The sequence below is a fragment of the Myxocyprinus asiaticus genome, chromosome 19, assembly GCF_019703515.2.
Source record: "Myxocyprinus asiaticus isolate MX2 ecotype Aquarium Trade chromosome 19, UBuf_Myxa_2, whole genome shotgun sequence".
NCBI classification, from domain to species: Eukaryota; Metazoa; Chordata; class Actinopteri; order Cypriniformes; family Catostomidae; genus Myxocyprinus; species Myxocyprinus asiaticus.
Window position 1 is genome coordinate 45,241,826 of NC_059362.1, and position 12,782 is coordinate 45,254,607.

Consider the following 12,782-nt stretch of genomic DNA (forward strand, 5'->3'; position numbering starts at 1 on the left):
TTTGTGGTAAAGATTCAAAGGAACCAACTTATGAGTCAATCATTCGGGAATCGGACTACACTGGTCGCGCTTTGTTTCACGCTGTAGATTCAAAAGAACCGTTTTTAAGAGTCTATAATTGGGGAATCTACTGATTCAATAATGGTATTGCAGTGCCGCTGAATGGTAGCGCAGGAAACATTGTCAAAGTATTTTAGCACAGTGTTGCGTCCATATCGCCGCAAGATTGCAAGCTCGAGGGCCATTAACAGAAACTCGGGTAGTTGTTTTTTTTTTAATGGAATCAATTCTGAATAAGAACTGCTTCTCCGTTCCCAACCCTACTGAGCAATAAAATTTTCATCTTTTTCTTGTTTTTTCAGCTGCTGAATCCAGAAGATGATTTACACCCTGGTAAAATCAGAGATTCAAACCGTTCAACACTGTTGGCCACCATACAGGAGCACGGCTACCCCACCATCAACCTGGGAATCGTAGGAGACAAGTGAGCAGCTGTCACCATTATAAACAAGAAAATAAATAATCATGTGGTACAATATATATAGTACATTACATGATTTTAGCAGTTTACGATACATTTCTTAACATAGAGAAAGCTTGCTATAGGAAGTAACATTTGAAATGTTTCAAATATGTAAGTAAATAGATTCGGTTTTGTTTTCGTGTTGACTTTTAACCCTTCTAACCCTTTTTTTAATGTTCAATTTCAAAAGCTTATATTAAAGGCTCTGTTTGCTCTATCTCTCTACTTTTGGTCTTAAATCATTCGTCTAGGTTCCAGCTAATATTTTTTCCTTTATCACCTTCTGTTCCAATATACAGACCTGAAAGGCAGGGGGTGCCTGCCAGTCTTTTTTGAGAAGCCTCACTATAAAATTTTAGAAAAGGTCAAAATGTTATTATAAGAACAGTCATACTCAAAATTTCAAACACACACAACACACACAGTTGAAGTCAGAAGTTTACATACACTTAGGTTGAAGTCATTAAAACAAATTTAACCACTCCACAGATTTAATATTAGCAGACTATAGTTTTGGCATGTCGTTTAGGACATCTACTTTGTGCATGACATGAGTAATTTTCCAAAAAAAAATTACATACAGATTGTTTCACTTTTAACATCACAATTCCAGTGGGTCAGAAGTTTACATACACTAAGTTAACTGTGCCTTTAAGCAGTTTGGAAAATTCCAGAAAATGATGTCATGCCTTTAGAAAATTAGCCAATTAGCTTCTGATAGGAGGTGTACTGAATTGGAGGTGTACCTGTGGATGTATTTTAAGGCCTACCATTCAAACTCAGTGCCTCTTTGCTTGACATCATGGGAAAATCAAAAGAAATCAGCCAAGATCTCAGAAAAGAAATTATGGACCTCCACAAGTCTGGTTCATCATTGAGAGCAATTTCCAAACACCTGAAGGTACCACGTTCATCTGAACAAACAATAGTATGCAAGTTTAAACACCATGGGACCACGCAGCCATCATACCGCTCAGGAAGGAGATGCATTCTGTCTCCTAGAGATGAATGTAGTTTGGTGCGAAAAGTGCAAATCAATCCAGAACAACAGCAAAGGACCTTGTGAAGATGCTGGAGGAAACAGACAAGTATCTATATCCACAGTAAAACGAGTCCTATATTGACATAACTTGAAAGCTGCTCTGCAAGGAAGAAGCCACTGCTCCAAACCGCCATAAAAAAGCCAGACTACAGTTTGCAAGTGCACATGGGGACAAAGATCTTACTTTTGGAGAAATGTCCTCTGGTCTGATGAAACAAAAATGTAACTGTTTGGCTATAATGACCATCGTTATGTTTGGAGGAAAAAGGGTGAGGCTTGCAAGCCAAAGAACACCATCCCAACCGTGAAGCATGGGGGTGGCAGCATCATGTTGTGGGGGTGCTTTGCTGCAGGAGGGACTGGTGCACTTCACAAAATAGATCATGAGGAAGGAAAATTATGTGGATATATTGAAGCAACATCTCAAGACATCAGCCAGGAAGTTAAAGCTCGGTTGCAAATGGGTCTTCCAAATGGACAATGACCCCAAGCATACCTCCAAAGTTGTGACAAAATGGCTCAAGGACAACAAAGTCAAGGTATTGGAGTGGCCATCACAAAGCCCTGACCTACATCCGATAGAAAATTTGTGGGCAGAACTGAAAAAGCATGTGCAAGTAAGGAGGCCTACAAACCTGACTCAGTTACACCAGTTCTGTCTGGAGGAATGGGCCAAAATTCCAGCAACTTATTGTGAGAAGCTTGTGGAAGGATACCCAAAACATCTGACCCAAGTTAAACAATTTAAAGGCAATGCTGCCAAATACTAACAAAGTGCATGTAAACTTCTGACCCACTGGGAATGTGATGAAAGAAATAAAAGCTGAAATAAATCATTCTCTCTACTATTATTCTGACATTTCACATTTTTAAAATAAAGTAGTGATCCTAACTGACCTAAGACAGGGAATGTTTTCTACGATTAAATGTCAGGAATTGTGAAAAACGAGTTTAAATGTATTTGGTTAAGGTGTATGTAAACTTCTGATTTCAACAGGAAGTACATACACGCAGACACCCACAAACACTCACTGACAACAGACACAAATGCAAACACAAAAATGCAGTTTGGCAAAAAAAAGTATTATAAACAGATCGTCGTTTGAATATGTTCCTGAATATTGATGATAAAATGTTGTACCTCATTAGCTTTCAAATGACACCAAGATCACATTTGTAGTCCATTCAGTGGCCGAGATATTCCACAAAACATGGGGAAAGGGCAGGGCTTCCAAAACAGACTGGATTGTCTATAGGCGGAGTCACAAACCACGTTGGGGCGCCCCCTGCTTTTCAGATCTGTATGTTGTGATGGAATGTGCTAGAAAATTATGTTTTTTTTTTTTTTTGTTTGCTGCCATCTAGTGGAATGATCTAAGACTAAAAGTAGGGAGATAGAGCAAACAGAAACTTTATTACAAGCTTTTGAAGCTTTTTTTTTTTTTAACAAGATTTTTAAGCTGCGTTGGGGCATTCCCTGCCTTTCAGAACTGTTTATTGGAATAGAAGGTGGTAGAGAAAAAAAAAATATTTTCCAGTGTTAGCTGGCACCTAGCCGAACGATTTTAGACCAAAAGTAGAGCGATAGAGCCTGTATTATAAGCTTTTGAAGCTGAACATTAAAAAGGGTCAATTTGACCCTTTAGGTCAATGTAGGGATTTTTATTTTTATTTATTGTTTTGGAGCTTTATGTATAAATACATGACATTTTTAAAAATGACATTGTCAGGTTCAGTTCACCTCTGTGGAGGATGTCATGAAGTTTTAGGCCGAAAAATTAGTTAAGTTGATGTAAATCAGTGTTTAAATTTCAAAAGGGTCAAACTGACCCATAAGACCAAGGAAGGGTTAGAAATTATGATTTTTGGTGCAAGTTGTCATGTTAACTGTTACATTGGTATTTTCCAGCCCTGATGACCTGTTGAACGCTTTGAATGAGGGAATCAATCGTGCTGATGTCATCCTCACCTCAGGGGGCGTGTCCATGGGGGAAAAGGTACAAATTACAGTTTTAATTATTTATTTTATGTTCTTCTTTTTCTGTCACATTTGCTCTTAGTTAACAGCTTTTTAAAGACAAAGACAAATATTTGGTATGATAATGTTCCAAATGCAATAATGTCTGTTTAGAAAGAGATACACTTTTGCATAAATCCAATGGCTCAATGCCCAGACAGACTTTGTAGTCCAGGAGTTTACTTTAGAATCTGCTGCTACTGTATATACTGACATCTAGTGGCTGGATGAAAATCTATACTAATTTCCTGCCATCAACCACTTGCAGTTTTTGCTGAAAATTGCATGTATTCCGATTAACAGTGCAAACTAATTTAGATACATATGATTTATTTCCACATATAAAAATAGCCCAAATCAGAATTGAAAATGTTTTCCTAAATATTTGTAAATAATAGATTCGCAAAAAAATGTAGTTCACATTCCCATCCAAAAAAACAATTGTGTCTCATGTGAGAGATAAAGAGATTTGGTCCACATTATGTTGATGTTTTCACAGGATTACCTGAAGCAGGTACTTGATATAGACCTCCACGCTCAGATACACTTTGGACGTGTCTTCATGAAACCAGGGTGAGTCTTTGAAGAACTGGATGACATCTGGGTAATTCCCATTTATATTCAGTGTCAGAACCGTGAAAACGGATCCACATGGGTATTGAGCTTTAATTTGTCTTCTGTTAGTCTGCCCACAACATTTGCCACAGTTGATATGGACGGGTCTCGAAAACTGATCTTTGCTCTGCCAGGTAGGGACGGTGAGAGAGTTTATTGGTGTATTTTTACACAATACATACTTGAATGTCATTGTTTGACAAACAATTTTGCCATTATATTTTATTTCTGTTTTTCCTTGTTTAGTGAAAAGATTCTTTCTGATTAAATAAATAATCACTTTCTCTTGCGTTTCTCAGGCAATCCCGTGTCGGCGGTCGTAACGTGTAACCTCTTCGTCATTCCTGCCTTGAGGAAGATGCAGGGAATCTTAGACCCTCGACCCACCATCATCAAAGCCAGGGTAAAAGAGAGACCATCACAGACTCATTTATTTTAAGATAAAAGCAAAAGATGCACTGGATTAAGGCTCTTAGAATGGAAGTAAACACAATAAACAGTTAAAGGTGCTGTAAGTGATTTGTTCATGGATAGGTATGTAAAAAAAAAAAAAATTACTATTCCCTGAAAGATATTAATGAAATACTGTGAGTGTCCTGAGATATCTCACCGGTCTCTGTGACAGTTCTAGACTATGTAAATGTGTCCACGGGCCGTGGACAATGACGCTTTCTGCCTGTCAATCATTTTGCGCATTCACATAGTATTTTAGTTGCCGCAAATTATTGAGGCATAATGGCACTTTATGCCATGTTGTTCATAACAGTTGTCAGTTGAGGGCGCTGTTTTGCTGCTGTTGTATTTGACAACCGTTTCTGCTGGTGATGGTCTTAATAAAGCTATTTTGGTATCTTTGGAGTGAGGGGTTTTGGGAAAAGGGGGCGTGGCCTAATCCAACAGCTCAGCTTGTGGAAATTCTAGAATGGTTAAAATGTCATAATCAGGGACTAAAAACTAAATGTTTCTCATTTCGGTTCGTTCTGAGCAAAAACTGTATTTCTTTTGTTCTGGTTCAGAAGTTCCACCGCCTCCTTTCCAAATGGTTACTGATTAGAACAAAAGAACTGTTAATAATGTTCTTTTTAAAGTGACAGTACTCTGAGCTAAGGGGTGGGTGAAATGCCAATTGCAGTGTTGCAAGATCTCACAAGAGAAGCAAGCAATCTGGTCTGGAAAAACAAACCCAAATAAGACATTTGCCTCAAAATAAAAAACAATTAGCAATTTATCACAAGAGAAATCGTAATAAGCATGCAGTTAATTAACAGTTAAGTAAAATTGTAATTAAAGATCTGCTTCTGAGTCAAAACCCGGCAGCATAAAATCTGTATTAATGCATCACATCTATACTATAATTATACATAGTCGTTGAAAAGGTCTTCATTCACAGAATACGACATCCCCAACTGGGCAAAGAAATGTGTGATGCAGCGGTTTCCTTCAGGTTCAAAGCACACGTTGAATTTTTTCGGGCAACATGAAGTGGTGTAGTTCCAAAAATAAACTTAGATAAACCCTTTGGCCTTTTAGTTTCATGAAAAAATTATCGAAACAAAATTAACCGGTTATGACCGGTTTCCAGCATTTAAAAATAAAGTTTTCACTCGAACAATTGAAAATCAGTTTGTTCCGGTTTTCGGTTACGTTCTGCTAAAACAATTCATGCGTTTTTGTTTTTGTTCCTTGAACCGTTTATAGTATCTGGTCTTAATAGTTCAAAAAGCCTGTATTATATGATTTTTGTATGCTTTTCACACTACCCTTAACTTTGATTTACCATTTTCAGCTATCAAAAGTATACTAACACTTCTATGCATTATAATGCCTTTAAATCCCACGCACTGCTGTGATCGGCTGCTGCTGAAATCTTTCAACATTTAATATGTTGTACTGCGCTGATGTCAGTCATTGTTGCCTACCAATAACCTCTATGCAACGTTTATGAAAAATAATGAAATATAGGATAATAAAAAATGATTAAATGATTATGAAACTTTTTTCTTATTTAACAATGGTTTGTTACACAAAAACCTCCATGCAACGTTCTGGGAATGTTAGTTTAAGGCTATTAAAAAAATAAAACCTATAAAATTTTCCTAGAATGTTAGACCAAATGGAAAAGCTTTATTTTACAGTGTTTATGCAAAATGTAGTTAGTTATATCTGTTGATTTTGGGGTGAAATATGACCTGGACATGTTCTGGACAGGTTTCTATATCTGTCTGTGTTATAGCTTAACTCTCTCGTTCATCTGATTTTTAGTTGAAAATGGAAACAATTTGGTTGATTTTACAATTATAACTTTGCTAACTGTTAAAAAGGTATTAGTATAATTGTTTTTGTGAGACCAGCTGTCTAAAATGTTCTTTATGGTTTGTTTTCAGTTGTCATGTGATGTAAAGTTAGATCCGCGGCCTGAGTATCACCGCTGTATTTTAACATGGCACCATCAGGAACCTCTGCCATGGGCACAGAGCACAGGTATGAGCTCTGGGTGACCGTGATTTGGCCAAAAAGGACTTGTAGGATCTTCCTGGATTAACATCTTTGCTGGTCATGGAACAATATTCTTACTTTCTTAGTTTGAATTGTTCTCCAGTAAAAATAACGACAAAACAAATACATTTACTTGAGGAGCAAAATGGCAGATATTAAGGGATAGTTCACCCAAAAATGAAAATTCTCTCATCATTTACTCACCCTCATGCCATTCCAGATTTGTATGACTTTCTTTCTTCTGCTGAACCCAAACAAAGACTTTTAGAAGAATCTCTCAGCTGTCTAGGTCCATATAATGCTAGTGGATGGTGATTTAGCAAAAGTACTAGTAAAAGTAATCCATACGATTCCAGTGGTTTAGTCCTTTTCACTATAATTGTTTACTTCCGGTCTAGTAAATTTATGTTCTTAAAGCATTGGTTGTGGGAACATGAAAATGTCCAGTTTTCTAAACATTAGTAGAATGTTATTTAAGGTTAATAACGTTATAAGGATGTTCCATTAACGTTTTATTGACAACATTTGTTCCAAACATTTAAATAATGTTAGCCAAAGTTGTGGTAAGCTTCATTGGTTTTGCTATGTCACGTGAGAGGCGGAGGGAACCGAGTCCTGTTGTGGACAGCGACCAGAAGTAAACAATTATACTGAAAAGGACTTAAATGTTGATCTGTTTCTCACTCAAAAGCGATTGTATCACTTTAGAAGACATTCATTTAACAACTGGAGTCTTATGGATTACTTTTATGCTGCCTTTATGTGCTTTTTGGAGCTTCAAAGTTCTAGCCACCATTCACTTGCATTGTATGGACCTACAGAGCTGAGATATTCTTCTAAAAATCTTTGTGTTCAGCAGAAGAAATTAAGTCATACACATCTGGATGGGATGAGAGTGAGTAAATGATGAGAGAATTTTCATTTTTGGGTGAACTGCCCCTTTAAGTCTTGTTTTCAGTAAAATCTAACAGAATTTAGTGAGGTTTATGCCTAAAACAAGAAATAAAAACAGCATAAACTTAATTCATGATTTGGTTGTTTCTTCAATTTTGTGCACTTTCATGTCCCATTTTTATTAAAACGAAGAGATTTAGATTTTTTTATTTTTGTTATATGAAGGTCTCATTAAAACTAGGGATGTCCCAATACCGATACTGGTATTGGAATCAGGTCCGATACCGCGCTCATGTACTTGTACTCGTAAAAATGTTCCAATACCAAAAACCAATACCATCTGTATGAATGTCATTACGTAAACGTTCAGCGCACTAATTAAAATCGTGTTATGTCTTAGTGAGATTATTAAACAGCAAAAGCTGCGATTTAATGCAATAAATATATAGTTTGCATGTGCTGCTTGCTTCAAATGTGAGTGTTTGTGAATGTGTAGAGCCGGTGTTGTGCTGACATAATGACACAAAGCGCTCATACCTTTTAGAGATCCTTGACTCAAACACGGAAAACACCATCATGAGCATCGCACGCTCTGTTTGTAGCAGATGACAGCGAACAGAGCGCTTATTCAATTTGAAGCATGAGGCACATGCAGACTACATATTTAATTAAATGGCAGCCTTTTGCGGTTTAATAATCACTTTGAGTCACGTAGGGGCCGGCTTTTCTGGATTGAGAAGCTGCCGTCATTACGTCAGAGCTCCTTGGACATAGCAACACAGAAACACTTCAAAATAAAAGCTCAATTTAAATGCAAAAAAGTACTACAGAAATAGATCACTACTGTTTAGTTATGCAATATTCACTGTAATACTACTACAACTAATAAATCAATAGTAATTGTATTATATTCAAGCAATATCTCACATCTGTGCTGTAATGCATCACTTGACAAAAATAAAGTTTGCATAATAGTGCTGTTGTGAGGTTCTGTATAAAAGCACTTCATTTGATAAAAATAATACAATGTCATGTTGAAAATTAATTGTTATACTTTCATTTGATAAAAGTTTTAATGAATTTATTTCTTTAGACACCATTTTGATGATAAAATTGAAATAAACTTGATATGGAGTTAAAAAAACAAACCGGTAATCAGACTCGGCATCGGCGAGTACCAAAAAAACAAGTATCTGTACTCGTTCTCATAAAAATGGTATCAGGACATTCCTAATTAAAACTGACCTTCATTATTAATTTTTGGTACTTTTTAAATGTCTTTTATATATAGATTTTACTGTTTTTGCCTTGTCCTAGACTTTCAATGAAAATCCATTATAAAAATACAGATTATTCTATCTTTAAAAACATGATAATCTAAACAAAGTTAGTGTACTTGTTAACCAAGTGGACAAAAGTGTCGGTGAAGAACATGCTTGAGATGAAATATGAGACAAAACAATGAAATATCACATTTTATTGGGCCTCATTTCTGATCAAGCTTTTGCCAAATTATGAAATAAGTGTGAAAATATTATTCAGTTGTGTGTATTAAGAGTACATCAAATGTTAGCTATGAAATTATCCTCAGCAAGACAAAGGAGCTGGTCATTTTATTTGAAAAACTTTAAAAATGTCACTTCCTTCAGGGCCTGGGTAGCTCAGTGAATATTGATGCTGACTGCCACCCCTGGAGTCATGAGTTCAAATCCAGGGTGTGCTGAGTGACTCCAGCCAGGTCTCCTAAGCAACCAAATTAGCCCGGTTGCTAGGGAGGGTAGAGCCACATGGGGTAACCTCCTCGTGGTCATGATTAGTGGTTCTCGCTCTCAGTGGGCCGCATGGTAAGTTGTGCATGGATCGTGGAGAGTAGCATGAGCCTCCACATGCTGTGAGTCTCCGGTGTCGTGCACAACAAGTCACGTGATAAGATGCGCGGATTGACGGTCTCAGAAGAGGAGGCAACTGAGACTTGTCCTCCGCCACCCGCATTGAGGTGAGTAACTGCGCATCCACGAGGACCTACTAAGTAGTGGGAATTGGGCATTCCAAATTGAGAGAAAAAGGGGATAAAATAAAATGTCATGACAAAAATGACAAATCTCCTGTGATACATGTACATACACTGTTGGAGACAGTTTTTGGACAAATAAAAAAAACTAGACTTTCTAGAAGTCAACAGTGCTAAAAGTGCCCGAAGTTGAAAAAAACAAAAACAAAATTATTTTCTGAAAACAAGTCTTATTATTATCTTACCAATTTTGCTCCAAGTTAATCCATTTTGTTTTAAAGATGTTTAGAAATACTTACTGGAAGACAAGAAAAAATACTGATTAGGAAAACCACTTTTTGATGTGCAAATACTATCACTACTCTCCAGGGAACCAGGTTAGCAGCCGACTGATGAGCATGCGCAGCGCCAACGGACTCCTGATGCTACCACCCAAAACCGAGCAATACGTGGAGCTGCACAAGGGCGAAGTCGTCGACGTCATGGTCATCGGGCGTCTATGATGTCATCAAAGAGGGACAGAGAACGAGGGGCGGATCACGGTGCATGTTCACATATCATTGACTGTAATATGCAACAGCACAGCTAGTTTCTACTGATTTGGATGAACACTGAAGTATAGTCAACATCTTGATCACAAAACTAGATATGTATGAGAAAAAAATAAATTTAAAGATTCTATTATTTCAAACAAAGAAAAAAATGTAACTTTTAAATGATAAAATCTTATTATAAAAAGAGATATATTCTGTATTATTAATATTATTACTGCATTTTCTTCTCATTACTATTATTATTATATTAAGGCAACTTTGTTCTTTTCATTGCAGTTTATTTGTGTGTTCGATGCTAGATCTTATAGCTGTAGCATTTTAATATAAAACAGTAGGTGCCTGCCAGGAAAACGAAGAACATGATTTCCCCATCCTAAAGTAAAAAAAGATGAAAGTCAATGAGAAATGACTGCTTTTGTTTATGAACGTGGGGAACAAACGCAACAACTTGAAACCTGGACTCCAGACGGCGGCCCTTTATGTCTTACGTGTCATTGACGTGACACTTTTCCTTTTCCTCTCATTAGTACGCATCATTATGACATCACAAAGAGCTTTGCTTGTTGTTTATCTCGTGAGTCTTGTTTGTGTGCGCAGTGCCAAACGCGTGGGTGCCCATCGGTCGTGCCCGGGGGAACACGGACCTGGTCACCCGATCCCTGAAGCTTCCTTATAATCACATGACCTGGTGTAGCCCTGCCCCCAGCCCCCTGGGGGGGTGGAGTCACAGGCGAACGTTTTATTTGAATATACTTTAAAAAGATGAGAAATAAAAATAACAGCTTATTTAAGTGCTGACTGCCTTTTTAATCAACTACACAAACATGTACAGTAAATAAAAATAAGAATTGAATTGTACAGATAAATATGACCAGCACTCCTGCAGAATATGACCAAGCAATGAGGAGACATTGAACAAATCTGTATAATAACATTTTCTGTAATGATAAGAACCTAATGAGAGAGTATACAATAATAAAATCCTTGATCATTATATAAAAATAGCATTGTGGAATTTTCTTGTAATAAAATGAATAAAAACATAATTCCTTAATGTGTGTGATTTCAAAATTTTTACATTTTATGTACTGTTTAGGTTTAGGTTTTATGTAACTGACCAACCTCTGCCGTTTTTAGGAAAGCTTTATATATAAAACTTATATTAATCTTTTTTTTTGTAAAATTACTTACACACTGCAATAGATGCTACAACCGTTTTATGTTATAAACCTTTAATGACAGATCTACAGTGAACTCGATGGTAGTGATGGGTGGATTACTTCTGAAATGTAATTTGGTACTGATTACAAATTACATGTCTTGCATCATAATCAGAAACGTAATCTTTTAGATTTTAGACACATTTTTATGTAACGTAATAATATTATTTTTGGATTACTCATTGCATATTTTGATGAAAATGTAATCGTTAATTTTGAGTGTATTAATTTCATTAACATTAGTAAACAAAATCAAACAAACTGTAAGAATAAGGGAAATACAGTGGCAAGAAAACATATTTGAACCCTTTGCTGCATTTATGTCTAAATTTGTCTTAAAATATGGTTTGATTTTCATCTAAGTTACAAAAAATGAACAAACACAATCTGTTTTAACTAATAACACAAATTATTGTATTGTTCTTCATACTGAATACATCATTCCAACATTCACAGTGTAGGCTGGAAAAGTTTGTAAACCCCTAGGCTAATGATAATTAGAGTCAGGAGTTGGCAAACCTGGCATCCAATTAATGAAACAAGACTGGAGGTGTGTATTAGAGCTGCTTTGACTTATAAAAAGCACTCAAACATTTTGAGTTTGCTATTTACAAGAAGCATCTACTGACGTGGACCATGCTCACAAAAAGATCTCAGAAGACCTTTCCAGCTTTATTTCATTGCATTGCATCAAGCTGGAAAGTGTTACAAAGTTATCTCAAAGAGCTTAGATATTCATCTGTCCACAGTTAGACAAACTGTCTATAAATGGAGATGATTAAGTACAGTGGGTACTCTCCCTGGAAGTGGCCATCCAGCCAAGATGACTTAAAGGGCACACCGCAGAATGCTCAATGAGGTAAAAAAGAACCCTAGATTGACAGCTAAAGATTTGAAGGAATCATTGGAACTGGTTAACATCTCTGTTCATGAGTCTACTATACGGAAAACATTAAACAGGCATGGTGTCCATGGCAGGACATCATGAAGGAATCCACCACTTTCCAGCAAAAACATTGCTGTGTTCCTGAAGTTTGCCAAAGACCACCTTGACACTCCACAATGCTACTGGGAAAATGTTTTGTGGACTGATGAAACTAAGGTTCAATTGTTTGGGAAGAACATGCAGCACTATGTATGGCATAAAAAGTCCATTGCATACCAACATGAAAACATCATCCGAACGGTGAAACACTTGGTTGAGGTAATTGTTTGTGTGTTGTTAGCTTAAGCACATTTTATGACAAATTAATGCTAATTCCAAAGGGTTCACATACTTTTTCTTGCCACTGAATGTCTTTAGATAAAAAATGTCTCTATAGATATGATATAGATATGTAAAATGTGTACCTCCTCATAATTATTAATTAAAAGGTGTCTTAACCTATGACAGGCCGTCCCAAAGAATGG

General features: G+C 36.5%; 1 protein-coding gene across 6 annotated transcripts in view; it reads left to right on the plus strand.

Moving 5' to 3' along the window:
* The window catches only part of LOC127409621 (gephyrin-like), a 100,241-nt gene extending 89,035 nt beyond the window's left edge, over positions 1 to 11,206 (plus strand). For 3 of the 6 annotated variants that reach the window (XM_051644305.1, XM_051644309.1, XM_051644310.1), the window contains 7 exons: positions 363 to 484; positions 3,475 to 3,562; positions 4,082 to 4,155; positions 4,267 to 4,340; positions 4,497 to 4,600; positions 6,582 to 6,678; positions 9,968 to 11,206. In XM_051644305.1, the coding sequence (XP_051500265.1) occupies positions 363 to 484; positions 3,475 to 3,562; positions 4,082 to 4,155; positions 4,267 to 4,340; positions 4,497 to 4,600; positions 6,582 to 6,678; positions 9,968 to 10,101 (693 nt within the window). In that variant the 3' untranslated portion in view covers positions 10,102 to 11,206. The remainder of the gene's footprint in view (positions 1 to 362; positions 485 to 3,474; positions 3,563 to 4,081; positions 4,156 to 4,266; positions 4,341 to 4,496; positions 4,601 to 6,581; positions 6,679 to 9,967) is intronic. The other 3 variants (XM_051644307.1, XM_051644311.1, XM_051644306.1) reach the window with 2 other exon arrangements.
* The last annotated feature ends 1,576 nt before the right edge of the window (positions 11,207 to 12,782 follow it).